Source organism: Stegostoma tigrinum, chromosome 8 (genome assembly GCF_030684315.1).
Source record: "Stegostoma tigrinum isolate sSteTig4 chromosome 8, sSteTig4.hap1, whole genome shotgun sequence".
NCBI classification, from domain to species: Eukaryota; Metazoa; Chordata; class Chondrichthyes; order Orectolobiformes; family Stegostomatidae; genus Stegostoma; species Stegostoma tigrinum.
Window position 1 is genome coordinate 51,207,648 of NC_081361.1, and position 23,458 is coordinate 51,231,105.

At 40.3% G+C, this 23,458-nt stretch overlaps 1 protein-coding gene across 4 annotated transcripts in view; it reads left to right on the forward strand.

Moving 5' to 3' along the window:
- Positions 1-23,458, forward strand: part of LOC125456204 (mesoderm induction early response protein 1-like) — a 65,371-nt gene that overhangs the window by 37,650 nt on the left and 4,263 nt on the right. For 3 of the 4 annotated variants that reach the window (XM_048539091.2, XM_048539088.2, XM_048539092.2), the window contains exons 8-12: positions 6,100-6,251; positions 12,915-12,996; positions 14,184-14,278; positions 15,233-15,360; positions 16,588-16,727. In XM_048539091.2, the coding sequence (XP_048395048.1) occupies positions 6,100-6,251; positions 12,915-12,996; positions 14,184-14,278; positions 15,233-15,360; positions 16,588-16,727 (597 nt within the window). The remainder of the gene's footprint in view (positions 1-6,099; positions 6,252-12,914; positions 12,997-14,183; positions 14,279-15,232; positions 15,361-16,587; positions 16,728-23,458) is intronic. The other variant, XM_048539093.2, reaches the window with a different exon arrangement.

Sequence of the window (23,458 nt, forward strand, 5' to 3'; positions counted from 1 at the left end):
AGGGTAGATAGAAGAAGGTTATCTAAGATTACAAAAAATCTTGATCAACTGGGTCGGTGGGCCGAGGAGGGACAGATGGAGTTTAATTTGGATAGATGTGAGGTTTTGCATTTTAGGTAACACAGACAAGACAGGACTTGTACAGTTTATGGTAGGGGCTTGCGTAGTATTGTTAAATAGAGACGTGGGAGTTTAGGTACACAATTCTTTTAAGTTTGCATCACATACATGGTGGTTAAGAAAGCATTTAACGTGCTTTCTTTGGTTGCTCAGAAATTTGAATATAGGTGTGTGATGTTATGTTGAGATTGTACAGGGTGAGGCCTGTTCTGGAGTACTGTGTCCGGTTCTGGTTACCCTGGTATAGGAAGGATGTAATTAAACTGGAGACGATTCACAAGTCATTTGCCAGGATGTTGACAGGAATGGAGGTTTTGCGTTATAGGGAAAGGCTGGATAAGCTGGGACTTTTTTCACTGGAACTTAAGAGGTGACCTTATAGACGTTGATTAAAACAATGAGGGGTATAGATAAGGTGAATGGCAGGTGTCTTTTCCCTAGGACAGGGGATTTTCCAAGACTGGGTGGGGACATTTTTAGGGTGAGGTGAAACGTCAAAAAAGATGAGCTTTTTTCCCCCCCACGGACTTGTTTGTGTGGAATGAACTTCTGGGGGAAGTGGTGGATGCAGGTACAGTTACAATGTTTAAAAGACATTTGAATAAGTACACGAGTGGGAAATGTTCTGAGGGATATGGGCCAGGCAGTTGGGACTAGTTTACTTTGGGATTATGTTCAGCGTGGACTGGTTGGACTGAAGGATCTGTTTCCATGCTGTATGATTCTGGTTCTCCTTCCATTCCCACCTGAAATTGTCTTCTGCAAATGTGGGGATAGTGCATTAACTTAGATCACCCAAGTCATATATATCATAAATAATTGTGACCCCAGCACTGATCCCTATGGCACTCCATTAGGTACAGTTGCCATCCTGAAAATATCCCCTTTACCCCATCTCTCTATCCTCTTATTAGATTGCCAGTTCTCTACCCATGCAAATATAGTACTTCCAAAACCATAGGCTGTTGAATAGTCTTTATGGTGCCTTTTTGAATGCCTTTTAGAAATTCATATATGTGGCATCTATAAGTTCTTTGTCTAACGTGCTTGTTACCTTGTAGAAGTCTAATAAATTTGTCAAGCTTGCTTTTTCCTTCATGAAGCTATGCTGACTTTGCTTGATTTCATAATGTATTTTGGAATGCTGTGCTGTTACATCCTTTTATGATGGGCTATAACACTGAAAATGCGAAATGGAGCAGGCTTTTTCAGTCTGCTAAATCATGGCTGACATCAGTGCCATCTTCCTGCATTCTCCATGTTATTTGATTTCTGTCTTGAATATCTATTTGATGGAGTCTCTACAGCTCTTTCAGAATCTAAGATTCACCACCTTCTCATATCAGTCCTAAATGGCATTCCTCTTATTTTGTGACAGTTTTCTCTGGTTATAGAGCCTGTGTGGAACCTCCTCACAAGTCTTCTGAAAATCCAAAATACGTGTCATCCACTAGTTTTTTTATTTACTGTTAGTAACACTGGCGTGAATAGAGAATTCGCTAGTAGGCAGGAAATCGCACGTGGGGATAAGAAATTCCTTTTTCAGATTGCCAACCCATGACTAGTGGGGTTCCACAGGGATTAGTGCTGGGACCACAACTGTTTACAACATATATCAATGACGAGGAGGAAGTAAGTGAATGTGCTGTAGGCAGATTAGCACAACACACATTAGTGGAAAGGCAGGTTACAAAAGGGATACTGAATTTTTAGAGATATTGATAGATTAAGTGGGCAAAACAATTGGCAAATGGAGTATAATGTGGGATAATGTGAAGTTGTTTACTTGGGAACTGAGAGCAGAAAAACTGTTGCAGCAAACTTTTTATTAATCAGCATCTGGGGTGGGGGTGGAGTCCACGGAATTACTTGTGCACAAAACACAGCTAGCACACAGGTGTAGTAGGCAATCAAGTAAGGTAACAGAATATGGGCCCTTCTTTCAAGGGCCTAAATTAGGGAAGTTCCTGCAACTATGCAAGGTACAGGTGTGACCACATTTGGACTACTGAGTGCAGTTTTGGTTCCCTTATTTAAGAATCATTTCATTGGAGGCAGTTCAGAGAACATTCATTAAGATGATCCCTGTATGGACCGTTTCCCTTATGAGCAAAGGTTAAACAAGGGCAGGACTTGTCTGGTTAATGGTAGGGCCCTGGGTAATGTTGTTGAACAGAGGCTCCTGAGGCTTCGTGACATAGTCCTTGAAAGTTGCGTCACAGTAGGCAGGTTGGTTAAGATATTTAGCACGCTTGCCTTCATTACTCGGAGTATTCGAGTTGGGACGTAAATTTGAAGGAATATTAAATTGGAGAGGGTTCAGAAAAAATTTGTTGCCGTGACTGCAGGGTTTGAGTTATAAGGAGAAGCTGGATAGGCTGGGGACTTGTTTCACTGGACCGTAGGAGGTTGAGGGGTGACCTTTGTAGAAGTTTATAAAATCATAAGGGTTGTCATTATGGTGAATAGCAAAGGTCTTTTCCCTGATCTGGGGAAGTTCAAAACTATGGGTTCTATTTTTAAGATAACAAGGTGCAGAGCTGGATGAACACAGCAGGCCAAGCAGCATCAGAGGAGCAGGAAAGTGGACGTTTCAGGTCGAGGCCCTTCTTCAGTAAAGTTTTATTTTTAAGATGCAAGGAGGAAGATTTAAAAGGGACCTGAAGGGCAACTTTTCACATGGAGGGTGGATTGTACGTAGAATGAATTGCCAGAGGAAGTGGTGCATGCAGATATCTTACACCATTTAGAAGACATTTGGATAAGTACACAAATTGAAGTTTAAAGGAAATTGGGCCAAACGCAGGCAAGTGGGAATTATTTAGTTTGGGAAGCTTGGTCGGCATGGACAAGTTAGACCGGAGGGTCTGTTTCTGTGCTGTTTGACTCTATTTTAGGTGCTGCCTTTTAATTCAGTCCTGGCTGCACTCACTTTGTACACACACTTTCCTAGACATACCAGTTGTTGGTACCTACGTGGACCACGATGGCTGTCTCCTCACCCAAAACCCTCGCAAGTTTCTCTCCATTGCAGAGCTGATGTACTGAACTCTACCAGGCAGATGCAACATAGTCTTTTGGATTCTCATTCTCAACTGCTGTGAGCTATCTATCCTCTAGACTAAACTGCCCCTTACCATCACATTTCTTTTGACTCCTCCAGCTTGAATGGTTTCCTGTTAAACCAGTGTCATGGTCAGTTTGGACATCCACCCTGCAGCCCCTGCTTTTCTCCATACATAACCACCAGAATTTCACCTCACAAGTAAAAGCAAAATAGTATAGACAGCTGGAAATCTAAAATAAAGATGAGGTGCTGGAGAAACTCAGAGTCTGATAGCATTTATGGTAAGAAAAACAGTAAGCCTTTCAAGTCTGTATGACTTCTCTTTGGAATGGTTAGTCATACTGGACTCAACATGAACTCTGTTTCTGTCTACAAAGATGCTGCCAGACTTCCTGAGTTTTTATACTATGATTTTATTTCAGCATTCCAAACATGATGGATAGGTGCAATGACTGAGGCCAACGGTCTATCTAATTTTCTCAGTAGCTGCACTAGCAGCAACGTCAGGTACCAGAAGTCAATGCTGTGATCAGGTTAAGGGGTACTTTGGCTGAGGTACCTCCACTTCTACCCACTTGATCCCATAACCTTCTCCATTACTATCACACCACCTGTCCTTGATTATGGATCAAAACACACCTAAGGGGTGTGATCATCTCCAGGAACTAGAAAGTGTCTAAGTATTTCCTCCCCTCCATTGATGTGTTGCAGTTCAATGACTATAAGACCATCAGACCATAAGACATAGGAGTGGAACTAAGGCCATTCGGCCCATCAAATTCATTCCACCATTTAAATCATGGCTGATGGACATTTCAACTCCACTTCCCTGCACTCTCCCCGAAGCCCTTGATTCCTTCTGAGATCAAGAATTTGTCGATGTTTGCCTTTGAAGGCATCCAACATCCCGGCCTCCACTGCACTCCGTGGTAATAAATTCCACAAGCTCACCACTCTCTGGCTGAAGAAATGTCGTCTCATTTCAGTTTTAAATTTACCCCCTCTAATTTTAAGGCTGTGCCCACAGGTCCTAGTCTCCGCACCTAACGGAAACAACTTCCCAGCGTCCACCCTTCCTAAGCCATACATTATCTTGTAAGTTTCTATTAGATCTCCCCTCAACCTTCTGAACTCTAACGAGTACAATCCCAGGATCCTTAGCCATTCATCACATGTTAAACCTACCATTCCAGGGATCATCCGTGTGAATCTCCGCTGGACACACTCCAGGGCTAGTATGTCCTTCCTGAGGTGTGGGGCCCAAAATTGGACACACTGTTCTAAATGGGGCCTAACTAGAGCTTTATAAAGCCTCAGAAGCACATTGCTGCTTTTATATTCCAACCCTCTTGAGATAAACGACAACATTACATTCTCTTTCTTAATCACAGACTGTACCTGCAAGTTAACGTTTAGAGAATCCTGGACCAACACTCCCAGATCCCTTTGTACTTCTGCTTTATGAATTTTCTCACCGTTTAGAAAATAGTCCATGTCTGTATTCTTTTTTCCAAAGTGCAAAACCTCACATTTACTCAAGTTGAATTTCATTAGCCATTTCCTGTTTACTTCCCTAACTTTCTTTTCCCTGTGCCAATTAGCATGTGGCTCAGGCAGTAACCCGGAGATTATGACCCTTGAAGACCTGTACTTCAATTTCTTTCCTAGTGCTTCATAATCCCTGAACAGGTCCTCTACCCTAACTTTGTCTATGTTGTTAGTCCCAACGTGGACCACAACAACTGGATCCTTCCCCTCCCGCTTGTTTTCTTTTGTTTTCAAGCTCTAAGGCAAAGTTTCTCCAAATACACATACTTCAGATCCGTTTGTGTTTTAGGCAAAGGAAATATCTGCATTCTGGAGCCACCATATATCAATGGCTTCTATAATCCTGCCTGTGCTTGGAATTTTATATTTCAATAAATGTTCTACACACTTTTATTAAAATTCTGTAGTTAAGTTCAACAATTAAAAACTGACCAGCCAATCTAAAAAACTTTTACTACTACTGTTAAAATACGTGTCCCAGTTACGAAATTCATCCACATTTTGAAAATTACCGACCAGTCAAATCAGCTGTACTTTGCTGTAAGGTCATAATCTGGAGCCATAGATTGGATACGTGCTATCTAACTCTGGGTTCTGTTCTTTCCTCCTTCTCCTTTCTGCATCTGTTCTGTTGAGCCCTGTAGAAATTTGAGCATGTGTCAATGTATCTTAGTGATTTAGAAAAAGATATCATGAAATGTTTACCTCTACCTTAGACTTTTGAGGCCATGATGATCATTTTAAAAGCTGAAATCAAAAATCTTACAAGAAAGCATGCCATTTGCCTCCTTGCTAGCACATTCACAATTGCTCCTACTACTTGGAAGAGTTTATTGTTTTAAACCTTATTATTCATTACTGTACCTGGGAGTCATGTGAAAAGATGGTTTGAGAGTTTAATCCTGAGTTTTTGTTGTTAGCCAAAGTGTTATTACGGTACTACAATACCCTTTGCGATCTTGAGATCAGAAGGAAGTCAGCATATGTTGCTGGTCCTGATGTAATCCAATTTCAGACCTGTGTGGAGGCTAGTTGGCTGTGATATCCTGTAATGCGAAGTATCCTGCTGACAATTTTTGGTTTAGGCTTGCATGTGAAGAATTGTCACTTGAGTGAAATACTTAAAAATTCTATGCCACAAGAAGTTGCTACTTGGAGAAAAAATTTATTGGCAAAAAAAATTATTTATTTTTAATTTGCCAAATGTTTCCTTCAGATATCAAAGATTTTTTGAAACTTATTGATTGGTTATATCTTTTATAAAAGTGGTACTCTTTTGTAAAACCTAAGATGCATAGCAAGTGCAAGTATGTGGCCTAGATAAAAGCCGTGCACTAATGGATCTTATGAAAATCTATGTCTAGTATATGAGAATGAAGACCAGTTGTTGTGGAACCCTGATTTTCTGCCTGAGAATAAAGTGGTGGAATTTCTTTGTGATGCTAGTAAGCGCACGGGTGAGGAGAAAGGACTGGATGCAATACCAGAAGGCTCGCACATAAAAGACAATGAACAGGTTTGTCATGCACATTGAAATTGAAAGCTGTTGTTTTATCTGTTAAAGAGAAGCAACTTGCAAATGAAACCAGAATTTTACAAAATATTAGTTTAAATTGTTGAATTTAGAAGTCCTAAAACTCTATGGTTTATCTATACTTTTTGAACCTGTTCAGGCAAACATAGGAAACTGGTATTACATTTAGTTTAAACAAACTTAACCATTAAGAATCATGAGGTAGTGGCAAATGTTTGCCTTAGGTAAAATCGCTAACAACATTGCATAAATGTTTTCTTTTTGCTTATTCTTTCATAGGATGTAGGCATTGCTGGCAATGCCAGCTTTTGTTGCTCATCCCTAATTCCTGTGAACTAAGTGGCTTGCTAGCCATTTCAGAGGGGTAGTTAAGAGTTAACCACATTGCTGTGGGTCTGGAAGTCACTTGTAGGCCAGACTGGATAAGGACTGCAGTACCTTCCCTGAAGGGCATTAGTGAACCAGGTGGGTTTTATGACAGTCAATTTTGGATCATGGTCATCATTACTGAGACTATATTCCAAATAATTTAATTGCATTTAAATTCCACCAGCTGCCTTGTGGGATTTTATGCCCCCAGGTCATTAGCCTGGTCTCTGAATTATGATTCCAATAACATTACAACTATGCCATCACTAAACATTTTAGTCTTTAGTTCAAAGTGCAGATTATTTTTAAGTGCTTATTTAAACAGTACCTTCTATTACACAACTGCTTCACAAAATAGGATTTTATTCTTCAAAACCAGTAGAATTTTCCATTCGACTTTGCTTTTAAATTTAAAATCTGAAACAACTTCAGTATCCAAATGATTGTAGCAATGCATACAAATTTATATTGTCACCATTCTGATTCAAAATGTATTAATTTCCATTGTCAGACAATTTTGAAATATTTTATTTCAGGTTTCTTCTCATGTCTATATTAGTCACTATGAACAGTCTCCTGTAACAGCCATGCTTCAGTTGATAATACTGTGGTCTCTGAGTCACAAGGTTATGGGTTCAAGAGCCTCCTCGAGCTTGAAAACAAAAGAAAACAAGACTGATAATCCATTACAGAACTAAGAGTGCTACACTGTTATTTTTCAAATAAGATAGTAGAACAATAGCTCTGTCTACTACCTGGGTAGAGATCAAAAAAATCCCATGGCACTATCTTACAAAGAACCACAGCAAGTTATTCTTGGTGTTATATCTAATATTTATCTCCCGGTCGACATCACAAAAAAGTTGATTGTTGTCTGCTTAGTGTTTGGAGTTTGCTATTTGCAAATCCACTCTAAAGTGCTTTGAAACACCAATGGTTGATAAAAATGTTAAGTAAATGCAATTATTTTCCTTCACTTAATTATTATAACCTGGTAGATCTAGAACTTCACCCTGGCCTCCTGTCAGGATCCTGTCACTTTGTAGCTGGCCTGTTAATTAAGTGTCATAATCTGAAATTAAACTGTGAATTATCCTTTGCACTATATTGTTTTTAAACTTCTTTCAAGATGTGAGCAAGATTCACTGGCTGGGCCAGAATTTATTGCCCATCCCTCATTCCCATTGCATAGGTGGTGGTGAGCTGCCACACCACTGCAGTTCATTTGGTATAGGTACATCCACATTGCTGCTGGGTTGCGTTCCAAGACTTTGACCCAACAACAATATAGTTCCAAGTCAGGATAGTGAGTGTCTTGGAGTGGACTTTGCAGATGGCTGTGTTCCCAGGTGTTTACTGCCTTCTCCTCCTTAGATACTAACAACCATGAGTTTAGAAAGTGCAGTTTAAGCAATTTTGGTAAATTTTGGCGTGTGTCTTGATGGTACCTAGTGCTGCCCCTGTTGTATCAATAGTGAAGGGACTGAATGTTTGGAGTAATGGTGCCAGTGAAATGGGTTGCTTTGCCCTGGTTGGTGGCAAGTTTCTCAAGTGTTGCTGGAATTCAGCTTATCCAAGCAAATGGAGTTTTCCATCTCGCTCCTAACTAATGCGCTGTTGGCAGGCAATTCGTAATATTTATATCTTGCCCCTCAGTGATACCTGCATCCCATGAGTGCATTAAAAATATCTGGACAATGGTGGCCACCAGGATGTTGATAATGGGGGATGCAGGAATTGGTAATTTGTGCCACAAGTGCCAGGGAATGCTTCTTGCCACCTGTCGCCAAACCTGGATATTGAACAGGTCTAGTTGTATCTGGATGCAGGCTGCTCTGGTATCAGAGTTGTAATAGTGTTGAACATTGTCAAACATCCCAACTTCTAACCTCATGATGGAGAGCAGGTTAATAATAAAACAGTTGAAGATGATTGAGCCTAGGATACTACCTGAGGAACTCCTGAGAAATGTCCTGGAGCTGAGATGCCTGAACACAGGGAAGACACTGCTACCCTGTGTTCAGGGTAACTTCATTACCAGCAGAGAGATTCTTCCCAATTCCAATTGACTCTAGTGTTATTAGAACTCCTCTGTTCTGCCACAGTTGGTCAAATGAAGTCATATGGCATCAGGTTAGACTTCAGCAATGAAACTTCCCCTTAGCTGATATCAACCTTCTTACATCTTAAACAGCAATTTGAACAAACGCTGAAAGTGGCAAGAGTGGAAAATATACTGCTCTTGGGAGTCTTCACTGTCTGTTGGAAAGGTTTCAGCACTGTTACCCATGTTTGCCATGTGTTGAATGAACTTGACAGAATCAAAACTGACCATCAGTAAGCCATTACTGTTGTGTAAGTACCACTGATTAATGGTATCCCTTTTGGCAGATGATGACGGAACCAGGAAGATGGTCAAATCCATCGGAATCAACTTGCTGCAGGTGCATGTCTGTCCAGTGAAGCTGCACCTCACCACTGCACTACCCTTGTAGAGACACAATCCTTCCTTCACATGGAGTTTACGCTTCACCATGTTGTGTGGCATTTTCATCATGATAAATAAGAGTTCCAGAACAGATCCAGCAGCTTAGAAATGGACCTCCATTAGGTACTATGAGCCGTTGGTGTCAGAATTGTACAAGGCCCAGATTATATTTCCCTACCGTGATCATCCAACCGAGATATCAAACTTGTATTCAATGAGAAGGGCATATTGGGAGCAGAACTGAAGGGCCTTAAGCTGCCACACAAGAACCTGCACATCATGGATGCCATAATTAATGGGTCCAATCCACGCTCAACAATCCTGCCACATCCGGTCATCAATGGTTTTATCTTAGGCAAACTTTATAGACCGCGTTTCTTTAACTGTGAAGATTTGGGTCCTAGAGTGAATAAACAGTTCTGTGCGCCCTGTGAAGGGTTGACAAGAGGTGGTGTTTGACGAGACAGGTGTGTGAAATGTTTGGGTTTTCTCACATTTTCTCTCCTACTGCTTTGGCATCCACCTGACCTTTGGATACGTAAGATAACATTCACATTCTCATGGTGGCTTCAGTGGTTTGGACAGTCTTGGGCAAGAGGTACCTATGAGTCAGTGAATCCATTTTACTTTCTGAGGGGAGGCTTTGAAGGCATCATTAAAGTATTTTCCCTGCCCTCCTGTAACCACTTCCTGTGACAGCTCTGAGGTATGAAAGTTCTATATAAGGCACTGTGGGTAGTGTCACTTCCCCAATGCACCTGATTAGCTTGAGTCTTAATACTGGAGCTAAGGTTGAGAAGAGGGTACTGCCATTGGAAAGTCCGTACTGCCAGTGGATTTGCCAGATTTTGCAGAGACATTGCTGGTGGTATTCCTCAGGGGATTTGAGAATTATGTCGTGCATAAGCTTCTCTTTGGCATCTAGCATGGAAGCCATTCTAGTTACTGCATTTGGTCTTATCTCTGTTTTTGAGGATAGTTGCGAATATGCCATCTCAAAGATCTGGTGTGTTCCCCTTCTAAATGAGGAAAATTAGCTCCTGTGTAGGAATCAAGTACGTTTTGGCAGGGATTCCATCTGCACTGGAGGCTTTTGTTTTCTTTTGTCAGATGGCCATTTTAACCTTGTCAGTCTCGGATTGCACCAAAGTAGCGGCAGTGGGGAATGTGCTGTGGGGCATGGTTAAGCTCCATGTTGAGGAATGAGCCTCATTTGTGGAGATTCTCTAAGCACTCATTCTAAGAGATTGGAGTGCCTCTGTACCCTTGTTGAGTGCCACTCCATTCTTCACTGTCTGTGGAGAAGGTACTTGAGTTCTTGGACCACAGATGATCTTGAGGATTTGCACATCGTGGCTCTTGCCAAATTGCTAGATTTTCTGTGCCATTTCCCCATACACCGTTTTTCTACACCATCTGGTATTTTTGGGTATGGCTTTTTTGTGGCCCTCAGTCTTTACCTGTGCGTCCACTGCTTTCTTTCCTTAGTGATTTGGTGAAACAATGGAGACACTACCTGGAGGCAGATTTCATTGGAAGTTGCAAAAGAGAGCTGGTTATATATTTAAAAATGATAAATTTAGAGGGCTACAGAGTTAGGGCTGGAAAATGGGACTAGCTAGGTAGCATGTTTGAAAGCTGGTACAGACAATGCTGGGCTGAATGACCTCTTCTGTATTGTAAAAATTTTATCATTCCACAGCCTTCCAAAATGTCATCCAGTCATCTTACCTTTCCAAAAGTGTGGATCTTTGTCTAAAATAAAGCTGCTGAACATTGATTGTATTGCTGTATTGACATGGAATATCTTCACTCTCTGGTCTGAACACTTGCTGGCTGCTGGGCAAGACCTAATTGGACAATGCTTGTCTATTCAAATATTTGTTCATATTCTCCAGGACATGGGCTCCTTAATTACCATCTTGTGCATGTGGGTTTTGCTTCAAAATTACATTTTACTAGAAAGGTGTGTGATCTTTCAGGTACTGACCTTGACTTTTTTGATGGAAAACATAGTTTCAAGCCATTCTAAATCATCCGGGATAATAATACCTGCTTGTTAATCAAAAAAAGTATCCACCTTCTCAACTTTCAATATTACTGCTTAAAATCCTGGTCTAGCAACATCTACTGACCACGGAAGTACAAAATGTCCTTGCGTTCTGCTTTCTCTTACCAATGTGCTGAACTGTCTTTTACTACAAAATTGGGGTGATCTGCTTTTGAGATTTACTTGTAAAAGAAAATCTTTAATTGCCAAATTGCTGCAATTGGTTATATCTGCCACAGAATGCATTTAATGCTATCTGCTGAACAACCATGTAGCCCATGGTATTTTCTTGCATCACAGTGCATGGACTCTAAATAGATGGATAAAAGATCTGAACTCTAACTCTGACATAGAGGCCACATCTGACAGCATATGGCATGAAGAAGCAAAATTAGAATCAACAGTAATCTATGAAAACTCTCCTCTGGTTAGAGTCATCCAGCACAAAGGAAGGTTATTTATAGTTGTTGGAGATCAATGTCTTTTTAAGGTCATTACTTCAGTGTAGTGTAGTGTACTGAGCCCAACCATCTTCACTTATTGTATTGATGATTTTATCTCTAACCCAAGGTTAGAAGTGGGGAAATTCTCTATGCAAACTTCAGCACTGTAATTCTTTTTTCTGAAAAATCCTTGTCCATAAGTATCAACACCTGGACAGCATTTGAGGGTTGAGCACATACATGCAACATCTGTCACATTCAAATGCCACGTCTAAGTCAGAATCTAGCATTTCCCTTCAGTATTCATGACATTACTATTGCTGAATTTCTCACTATCAACACTATGTGGGTTACCAATGACCAAAATTGAACTGAACCCACCATATAAATAGTGACGATAAGAGATGGTCAGAGATTGGGAATTCTGAGGCAAATGACTCAACTCCCATCGTCCAACCATCCAGCATTTACAAAAAAACAACAAAATTCAGATGCTGGAAATCCATCATCTACAAGGCAGAAGTGATCCGTGTGATTGGAATGCTCACTCACCACTTGCCAGGATGAATGCAACTCCAATGCCACAGTCGGTACGCTTCTACCACCTTTATATATTCGCTGTCTCCTCTGCTAACTCGCAGTTTTATCTACAGTACGCCTAATTTTTGAAGGCACCTTCTAAGAACAGATGCATGGGAATACTGCCAACTGCTAGTTCCTTTACCCCTCTCTCACCATCAAAATCCTGAAACACCTTTTCGAACAGCAGTGTAGGTGTTCCTGCACCAGATGGAATGCAGTGGCTTCACAAGGCTTACTATCATTTAATGAGACTTCTAATTTGAATTATCCTGCAGTGTAGGAGGATTGAATTATCCTCCAGTATACTACAAGACAGTAGAGGAATTCCTATAATGCAATATATATGGTTTTTAGTAGCTGAATATAAGGGGATACCTATTAAATAAACCTGGTGCATAAACTGTTTTGTCACAATCGTAAGGTATTTGTCATTTCCAACTGGATGTTTTAGCACCCTGTTCAGCTGAACTATTAGGATGATTTTACGGGGCAGATTGTACAAACATGTGATTTAATATGTTTAAATGCAGTTTTCATGTTGTACCTCTGCTCATCAAATCTAAGAAAAAGTACTAATACATAGAGATTTTACAAATCAAACTTTGGGTGAGAATGCTTCAAAATATATAAAGTAAATTCATCTGAATGAAATAAGGTTTGGTTACTAATCCACAAAAAAATCAAGTTATGAAAGTTTCTTTTATCTTTCTCAGGCCTTATATGAGTTGGTTAAGTGCAACTTTGATACAGAAGAAGCACTGCGAAGATTAAGATTTAATGTAAAAGCAGCCAGAGGTAAAAACATACTCATTTCCCACTAGGTGGTGGTGGTGTTCCCTTTTCAGTTGAAAGCACAACAGCTTAGCATGTTTGAAACTATTTAACTTGGGTTAATAGTAACTGTTTTAGTTTTTAAAGATCTGTTAGGATAAAACACTACTTTTTTGCCTTCTGTTTCTGCTACATTTTTCCAACTAATTTATCTTTGCCCCAAGCTCTAGTTTCAAGATTCTCTCACCATCAACATTGTTACTTTAGTTAAATCTGACCAGCAAAATGTTTGTGATGTTTCTTCCACTTGAAAGGTATTAAAAGTCTTTCAGCCCTTTTTAGATGTATTTGTAAAATTAATCTGCCCATAATACCTGCATCCATATTTCCAAATTCAGTTCATATCTCTGCTTTAGTTGCACCTTTTCCAAAAATTCAGTTGAGAAATATCACATTTGACTTGTGTCTATGGCATCCGTTTTTTTTCCACATTTTGTAGTCTGCCCTTGATGGAACACTTAAGCTTCGGTTTTTATACCTGCTGAAGTCTATGCTGACATTAATCTAAAAATACTTACAAACAGCTATGAAATTATCATACTCTATGGGAACTTTTCTGCAATGTACAGCACTGTCAACATGCGTGGAAGCTTCACCTGTTAAGTATTATCTAAATTAGGTGAATATTTAAATTCAAATTGGCAGTAGTGTGGCAGCTTTTGATAGAAATAATTTAGACTTTTATTTCTATTTTTGTGTTGTGTACTAGTACTGGAAGGCATTGAAGTACCGAAGTACTGTCAAGAGTAGCAAAAGAAAATATTTTATCTCTCTTCACAGCTATCCTAAATCCTAAAACACCAAGATATTGTTGTGGGTACTTTATAGTTACTTGGAGCCAACAGATTCCCCAAATGGCAAGGGAAAAAAAACTCAAGAGCTGCTCATTAGTCACCTACAGTTGCTGTGACCCAAAAGAATTCGTTCGTATAAATTTGTAACTTTAGAAGAAAACACTTGGGGTGGAATGTCTGTCAATAAAAGTCATGAACTTGACTGAGATTTCTGGGGTTTTGTGGATCTGTCAACCAACCAAATAAAAAGTCTTAGCTTTGCTCTAAATGTTATGAAGCTCTTTAAATTATAGCACCAGTGTACTTATGAAATGTGTTGAGGGTTATGTACTAACTTTCTTCCCCCATTTGCTGTAGAAGAGCTCTCCATTTGGAGTGAAGAAGAATGTAGGAATTTTGAACAGGGACTTAAGGCATATGGAAAAGATTTTCATCTGATCCAGGCTAACAAGGTATAAAATCTTACATCCATGTTTGTTTTCCTGAACTGGACAACTAGGATTTGATTAAATGTGTTGGAAGATTTTAATTGTAAAAATGTTTAGAATTTGACTTGCCATGCAGTAAGCACATTTTATATTATAATAAGGCAGCTAGTTTTATTGCTTTCTGGAAATTGAATAGCAGAGGAAAAGCCACAATGAGAAACCAGTTGCAAACATGATTTCAGATCACCTATATTTCAGTGTTTCTTTTTCTGTTCTGTTATTACCCTGGACATTCCAGTGGTGTAATTTCACAAATTCTGTGAACATCTGTATATGGTATTGCAGCAAAAGAACTAGACTATCCCTTAGAACTTCTTGTCATGGAATTCTGAAGGTTCTGCACAAACAACAGTACTCTTACAAACAAATTAAATTTGGGGGAAAATTATTTTCTAGTGCAAGTTAGTTTTTTTAATGCAGTGTAAATGAAGCTGTGTCTTCATTTCCCATTGTTACAGATCCATCAGTAACTATCTGTTAATATTTTTAATGAAGTATTAGAAGATCTCTTCAGAGAGATTTGGAGTTATGAGAACAAGGTTCCTACAACAACTTGTTGAAGGCACACTTGCTTATCAGCATTGAAGTTGGCCGTGATGTCTGAAAGTATTGGGATAGGGCATGAAGGTTGTGGTCCTTGAATGGGGTCTTGACCTGTTCTAGGACTTTGAGGGTGGGGCCGGTTCGGATCTGCAGGAAGTGAGAAAACATTTCAAGATTCTGTGCAGATGACAGTCACAGCTTTTTGGAATGATCCTGGAGCATTGAGGACAGCAAAATACTTTGTGATAAAAGACTAGCAAAACTTAATGTTCAGATTTTCTTATAGGAAATACATTTGCATGCTTCAGGGTAGGTGACATTGCCTCAGAATATTTTATTTTGATGTTTATTTCTTTATTGGTGTTCACATTTCAGGTGAGAACACGGTCAGTAGGGGATTGTGTAGCATTTTATTACATGTGGAAGAAGTCTGAGCGTTATGATTTTTTTGCACAGCAGACTAGATTCGGAAAAAAGAAATACAATCTTCATCCGGGTGTTACGTAAGTGTTTTTGAATTACTGGCTGTAAATTATTATATAATCATATTGACTTGCCTTTGGGCAGAGAACTCCTTTGCAGCTGTTCATCAAACCATGGCAAATTGCTATGATTTTATTAACTACAACCACAGCAAGGATAGGCACATGCTCAGCTGTGATGGGGATAGCTAGCGTTTTTGCCACCTGAACTAACTAGATCCCAGTTGCTTAATATGGTAACTTATTTTAATGTTTGTTCGCTATATACAGCGAATTGTGTTTCAATCAAGGGAGACTGATGTAGCAAATTTTGGTCTGATTCCTGACAAAATTGTATTGAATTTTAACTAATCAAAGTGTAACTGTGGACATTAATAACTGGTTTGAATTTACCTGCTACTGGTCTTCTGATCTACTTCTGTGGATGATGCCTGTTATGTGAAAACTGACCTAACATCCTTGATCATATGGTGGCTTCCGCATTGTCTGGCATTAGTCTTGCTGCTGCTTTGTTCCCCTTCAGGGGTCAGGGCATCCAGCACTATTTACTTTGTTTAAATGTGGAGGCCTGGAATGTGTAATACAAATCTCACAATTAATCCTCTTTAGTCAATAATTCACTAATAGAGAAACAACATTGAGACCATTCGCTTCTGGCTGTCTTTTCTGTTGCTGAAGAGGTAACAGAACAAGGTAAAATTTTAGGTATATAATGTCAACAGGAAGCCTAAGAAATCCTGATATATCAGTGCCTTTAGTTCATTATATAGCAGTGTCTATCAAATATCCTCAGTAAAATTATTCTAAACAAATCAAATTTTTGGTGGCAGAGTATAACTCTATTGTAACTTCTTAAAGTGAACTCCTAAGAAAAACAAAATTATGCCACTTGTACAGTGTTTTTATCTATATGTTCTAAGAGTCTTAAAGGGTTTTGATGGGTGATAAAGAGGATCAGTATCTCATTTTACAGGAGCATGGTATTTTAAATGCATTTTTATTTACTTAGGTACAACATTCTGCCTAAGTAAACGTAAAAACCTGCAAGTGACATCAATGTGGCAGGGTTATTTTCATGGGAGAGCTGGGATGTTGATGGCATGACACAATGGCACATACATGGTAGAAACAGCAAGAAAGAGCACAGAAAACATGTTTCTTTTACATGTAGTGAACCCAATACAAAGTGGAAACCAGTTTGAAATAGCCAGTCAGACTTTTGTATAACAGATCTGAAATTGGCTTTAGGGATTATATGGACCGTCTCCTGGATGAAACCGAGAGCACAGCTTCAAGTTGTGCACCTTCTCCACCTCCAACCACTTCAACCAGTAGCAGTAGCCAGACAGAAAGAGAAGATACTGCTGCAATCGGAAGTAATATGAATGGTGAGTTGTGAATTAACTTTGTCTTAGTTGTATCCAAGCCTTAAATCATCAGGTATGCTCATTTCCTTCATGTTATGAAGTGTAAGATCTATATTTTCTTGTGTATACCTATACATTAACAATATAATTTCTGAGAGTAAACTGTAGAAAGAGTAGCTAAATAGAAGGCATTATCTAATGAGCTTTTTGAGTTTGACTTAAAATCAGTTTAGTTTCTCTCAAGCTACTGATTTTGTTTCCATGGCTCTTTGCGCTGTTATGCAGGAAAATTATTAGATTTATTTAAAAAATGGTCTTTTCTCCGGTTAATGGTATCCTTACTCATTTGTATTCTGTATTTGTAACAAGCTCAAGCCCATCCCTGATAACTTGAACAAAAAATGAAAAATGTATGAGGATTACAATGTGTAGTTGGTTAAACATGGCAGAAGGTTTTAGAAGTGTTAATCACTACAGCATGCAGATGGAATTAGTAGAAGTCAACATTTTTTCGGTAGTGCTTGGCATTTGAATACTTGTACTACAGATCTCCTCTGTCAATTATCTTGGAAATACAAAAAACAGTCTAAAGTCCAAGTTACGTAGTTCCTGACTCAGCACTGTCTTCAGTAAGTGTATTGTCTTGGTAGTCTGAAGACGTTTTTACTGTTGAGACCTAAAGAAAGATATTCTCGCATATTAAAATCACAAGGAATAAGATTGGTGTAATAGCACATCACCAGAATACTTGAATTCATTGTTGAATAGGACATTTTTTCCATTTAATTGGTGGTATGACATACAGGAAGTATTGGTAGGTCCAGTTTTGTCCACCCGAAGGTTGCAGGAACAGCAACTCCTATTCCGCTTGGGAACCCTGCAGCCCAATGGTATCAATGTGGACTTAACCAGCTTCAAAATCTCCCCTTCCCCCACCGCATCCCAAAACCAGCCCAGTTCGTCCCCTACCCCCACTGCACCACACAACCAGCCCAGCTCTTCCCCTCCACCCACTGCATCCCAAAACCAGTCCAGCCTGTCTCTGCCTCCCTAAATTGTTCTTCCTCTCACCCATCCCTTCCTCCCACCCCAAGCCGCACCTCCATCTCCTACCTACTAACCTCATCCCACCTCCTTGACCTGTTCGTCTTCCCTGGACTGACCTATCCCCTCCCTACCTCCCCACCTATACTCTCCTCTCCACCTATCTTCTTTTCTCTCCATCTTTGGTCCGCCTCCCCTTCTCTCCCTATTTATTCCAGAATCCTCACCCCAACCCCCTCTCTGAAGGGTCTAGGCCCGAAACGTCAGCTTTTGTGCTCCTGAGATGCTGCTGGGCCTGCTGTGTTCATCCAGCCTCACGTTTCATTATCCCAGTTTTGTCCAATCTGGTTTCCATGTAAATTATAAAATTTTGAAAAGATTTTATATCTTAAATTTCAAATAACAAATTTAATAGTTCTTAATTTCTAAATATTTGAATAGCTATCATTTTAAATTGTGAGATTGGGTAGAATGCATTTTATCTCACATGGTTTTAAAATCATAACAGTAGTGCAGTGGTTACTGGTGCACCCTCAGTGCCAGGGACCTAGCTTTGAACCCAGCCTTTGAAGACTGTGTGGAAATTGCATGTTCTTCCTGACAGTTTCTGCTCTATGTTCTGATTTTCTCCCATAATCCAAAAGGTATGTAGGTCAGGTTGTATCAGAGATAATGGGAACTGCAGATGCTAGAGAATCCAAGATAACAAAGTGTGAAGCTAGATGAACACAGCAGGCCAAGCAGCATCTCAAGAGCACAAAAGCTGACGTTTCGGGCCTAGACCCTTCTTCAGAGAGGGGGATGGGGAGAGGGTTCTGGAATAAATAGGGAGAGAGGGGGAGGCGGACCGAAGATGGAGAGAAAAGAAGATAGGTGGAGAGGAGAGTATAGGTGGGGAGGCAGGGAGGGGATAGGTCAGTCCAGGGAAGACAGACAGGTCAAGGAGGTGGGATGAGGTTAGTTGGTAGGAAATGGAGATGCGGTTTGAGGTGGGAGGAAGGGATGGATGAGAGGCAGAACAGGTTAGGGAGGTGGAGACAGCTGGGCTGGTTTTGGGATGCAGTGGGGGGAGGGGACGAGCTGGGCTGGTTTTGGGATGTGGTGGGGAAAGGGGAGATTTTGAAGCTTGTCAAGTCCACATCGATACCGTTGGGCTGCAGGGTTCCCAAGCGGAATATGAGTTGGTGTTCCTGCAACCTTCGGGTGGCATCATTGTGGCGCTGCAGGAGGCCCATGATGGACATCTCGTCTAAAGAATGGGAGGGGGAATTAAAATGGTTCACGACTGGGAGGTGCAGTTGTTTATTGCAAACTGAGCGGAGGTGTTCTGCAAAGCAGTCTCCAAGCCTCCGCTTGGTTTCCCCAATGTAGAGGAACCCACACCGGGTACAATGGATACAATATGCCACATTGGCAGATATGCAGGTGAACATCTGCTTAATACGGAAAGTCATCTTGGGGCCTGAGATGGGGGTGAGGGAGGAGGTGTGGGGGCAAGTGTAGCACTTCCTGCGGTTGCAGGGGAAGGTGCCGGGTGTGGTGGGGTTGGAGGGGGGGTGTGGAGCGAGCAAGGGAGTCACTGAGAGAGTGGTCTCTCCGGAAAGCAGACAGGGGTGGGGATGGAAAAATGTCTTGGGTGGTGGGGTCGGATTGTAGATGGTGGAAGTGTTGGAGGATGATGCGTTGTATCCAGAGTTTGGTAGGGTGGTGTGTGAGAACGAGGGGGATCCTCTTGGGGCGGTTGTGGCAGGGGTGGGGTGTGAGGGATGTGTTGCGGGAAATGCAGGAGATGCGGTCAAAGGCGTTCTCGACCACTGCGGGGCGGGGGCGGGGTGGGGGGGAGAGTTGCGGTCCTTGAAGAACTGGGACATCTGGGATGTGCGGGAGTGGAATGCCTCATCCTGGGAGCAGATGCGGTGGAGGCGGAGGAATTGGGAATAGGGGATGGAATTTTTGCAGGAGGGTGGGTGGGAGGAGGTGTATTCTAGGTAGCTGTGGGAGTCAGTGGGCTTGAAATGGACACCAGCTTCATGGGCCTCCTGCAGTGCCACAATGATGCCACCCAAAGGTTACAGGAACAGCAACTCCTATTCCGCTTGGGAACCCTGCAGCCCAATGTTATCAATGTGGACTTCACAAGCTTCAAAATCTCCCCTCCCCCCACTGCATCCCAAAACCAGCCCAGTCTGTCTCCGCCTCCCTAACCTGTTCTTCCTCTCACCCATCCCTTCCTCCCACCTCAAGCCGCACCTCCATTTCCTACCGACTAACCTCATCCCACGTCCTTGACCTGTCGGTCTTCCATGGACTGACCTATCCCCTCTCTGCCTCCCCACCTATACTCTCCTCTCCACCTATCTTCTTTTCTCTCCATCTTCGGTCTGCCTCCCCCCCCTCCCTTTTTTTTTCCAGAACCGTCTCCCCATCCCCCCCTCTGATGAAGGGTCTAGGCCCGAAACGTCAGCTTTTGTGCTCCTGAGATGCTGCTTGGCCTGCTGTGTTCATCCAGCTTCACACTTTGTTATCTATTATGTAGGTTAGGTGCATTGGTTATGCTAAACTGCCCTGTGGTGTCTAGGGATGCACAGGTTGGGTGGCTTAGCCATGGTACAAGTGGATTATGGTGGGGGGGAGCTAGAATACTGTTCAAAAGATATGTGTGGACTCAGTGGGTTGAATGGCATCTTTGAAGTGTAAGGATTCTATGGTAAACTGGATGACTGGTCTGTTTCATTTATCAAGCATACTGCTGGTGTTTCTATATAGGGCTACCTAACTTTAACCTATTCTCCTGCTTGATCTCTTAATAGTCATCTTTTCAAGTAAATAGGTAGTTTTCTACTTCTTTAAAAAAATCTTTAACCTGCTGTTATCCATAATTTTAACCACTTCTACCAAAAAGTACTTCCCTAGGTTCTATTTAATCGTTTTGCAGTAACCTTAATGCTATCTCATGACTGATCCATTAGTATTCAACCAATTGTTTAATACCTTTAAATGTCTTAATTTTATGGTTAATCAAGATTGCAGCATCACAGCAATGAGAAGTTTGCCTTATTAATAGATTTGATATTTATCAGAAGTGAGGGCATTTGAAAGATTTCAGCCTGAATCGGGGAGTTTTTTGTCTGGCACCACAGTTTTGATTTTGAAGGATCTGTGCAATAAATCTTTGACTGGATTTGGTTAGTCTTCTGTCATTTTCTGCAGATGCAACAAAATGTTATCAAACATCTGAAATTAAGTATTTTAAAATGCAACTCTTTTTAAAAGAAAAAGTGCATATATTTCTACCTGACAGCTGATAGTATTAGTGACTAAAGATGGCGATGTTGCTTAAAATTTGCAGCTTAACATGGGTAATAATAACTAGCTGCTTAAAATTTAAAAGTCTTGTAACTTTCATTAAATATTTCTCTTTGCATGTCAGTGTAATCGCGTTCAATTCAACAGAAGCTTTATGCTTTTCTTGTAAACAAAAAAAGTGTCTTCCTCAAATTGTAGTGCTTTAATTAAAATTCTCATTGTACCTAAATGAATAAAATAAGTTGTATGTTTTTTTCACTGATTATCCTCCCTTGCATGAATGTGCTGCCATTCTTGCTTTCTGGCAGTGGTATCTGGGTTCAGAGAAGTATGGCAGTTTTGTAAATCCTGGGGCTTTATTTATTTATTAATCAGGTAAGTGGTTTCAAGTTCTATAAAAGTGAAAAAGTGCAATTTGATATGATTTTGAATGGGCAAATGTGTTTTGGTTTTATAAAGTACTAACTTGATTTCAGTCTGTAAAGCGAGTGCAGACATTTTATCATGAGTTTGTGAAGTTATTTAGTTGTGTGTCGTAATCTTAAGAAATAGCATCCTAAAGTATAACCTAATAGATCTAACGTGGAAGATGGTGTTATCCCAAAAGATGATTTTTGGCTTAATGTATTGAACATTTTTTTCTCTAGAATGGTGGACTTAGCAATGGCGATGACTAAGTAAATTTTAGCTGTACTTAATTAAACGTTTTGCCTGGACTTCTCATAGTGTGAATCTAAAGTTGTACCTCTGTGATTTTCTGCCGCTGCAATACTATCCACCTTTTTGGAAATTGTGTTGATGCCAACTGAACTTTACTATGGGCAGCATTTATTGTTTAAACTGCAGAACTCAGTCTGAACTAACTAAGCAGATTTAAACACAACTCTTAAAGATGTATATACAAAAGAGCACTTTATGCACAATAGCATTACAGGATTTAGTCTTTTAAAAGTATTCTATGCTCAGTTGTACAGTGAATGTGTTCAGACCCTTTCACTAATTTGGAACAATCAAAAACTCACTTTCCCTCTTCCTCACCAACACCACACCTTAAATGCGCACCTCCCTCTTTCCCCCCCCCCAAAAAAAAGCTAAAATTTCTTTTGTGCTTGGAATGCTGCTCGGCTTCCAGGTGTAACACTGATTTCACAGACTTCATTGCATTATGGTTCCTCTGATAATCCCATTTCCAACTTTAAATAATACTTGTATTGAAATGTCATCTTCAGAATTTCGGCATATAGAACTAGCTACAGTGCATTTCTGAACCTCATTTTAATCAATTAACGTACTTTAATTTGGACATAAGTTGATTGTTTCTGACTACCTTTTATACATCAAAATGACAAATGGTTTGTGAGTAAAATTGAATTTATTTACAGGTCAATATTTAGAAATAAAATTTACTGTGAAAGTTGGATTTTAGAGTGTAGAATCATAAATCCAAAATAAAAGCAGGGAGTACTCAAAATACTCACTATCAAGGCTTGTTAACTACAAAGGTGGTAAAAGCTGACTAACCTTGTTTATGAAAAGTAAGTCCTAAGACTGACATGGACTTGAGTCAAACAATCTCGCTGTAACAACTTTGAATTAAACTATTTATTTAATATAGCATGTATTTACAAATGTATTAGTAATTAGTCTGTTGGAACAGTTCATCATTTGGGTGTAATGCAGGCAGATTTGAACTTTAGTAGGTTTAGAATGCTATTCCTTTGTTCACAAACACCACCGCCCCTGACCCCCCCCCCCCCCCCCCCACCATTGTGGCATGCTTCTGGAGAAGTAAGAGCTAAGAGAAAATAATTTAGTGTACAAATGTCTATGTTCATGTCTATTGTGGGCAGTTAGTGTAAATAGACTTGTAGGTAGGATGTCTGTGGGTGCCTTCTCTCCATAATAACAATCTTGCGTTTACACAGAATATTTAATGCTTCATTGGAGCATTATTGTACCAGAATTAAATGTGATAATACTGAAAGAGTTGTTGCCTTAATGAGTACCTTTAAAGCAGCACACATTAGGTTTACACTGAGAACTCCATAGCCATAGGCACAGCTACCATTTACCACAGTTAAATTTTGAATGCATGATAGGTCGAATTGAAAGAGTGCAGAAATCAGGAGTTTATAGAAATCGGAAGAGTCCACACCATGGATGGGTTGGAATCCAGATGAGAATTCTGTCAACAAGAACAGACCAGCAAGCAATGGTCTGAAGTGAAAAATAACCTAATGTGAAATAGGATACATGCAGAAGTTTAGAGGTGTCCAAAGCTGACAAGATAAAAGATGGCAGAACAATCAGAGAGTATTGGAATGGGCAAATCTAGAAGGATGGATAATTTCAGGAGCAAACAAACCTGAAGTAAGGCTGGAAGTAGGCTGCATTGATTAGGA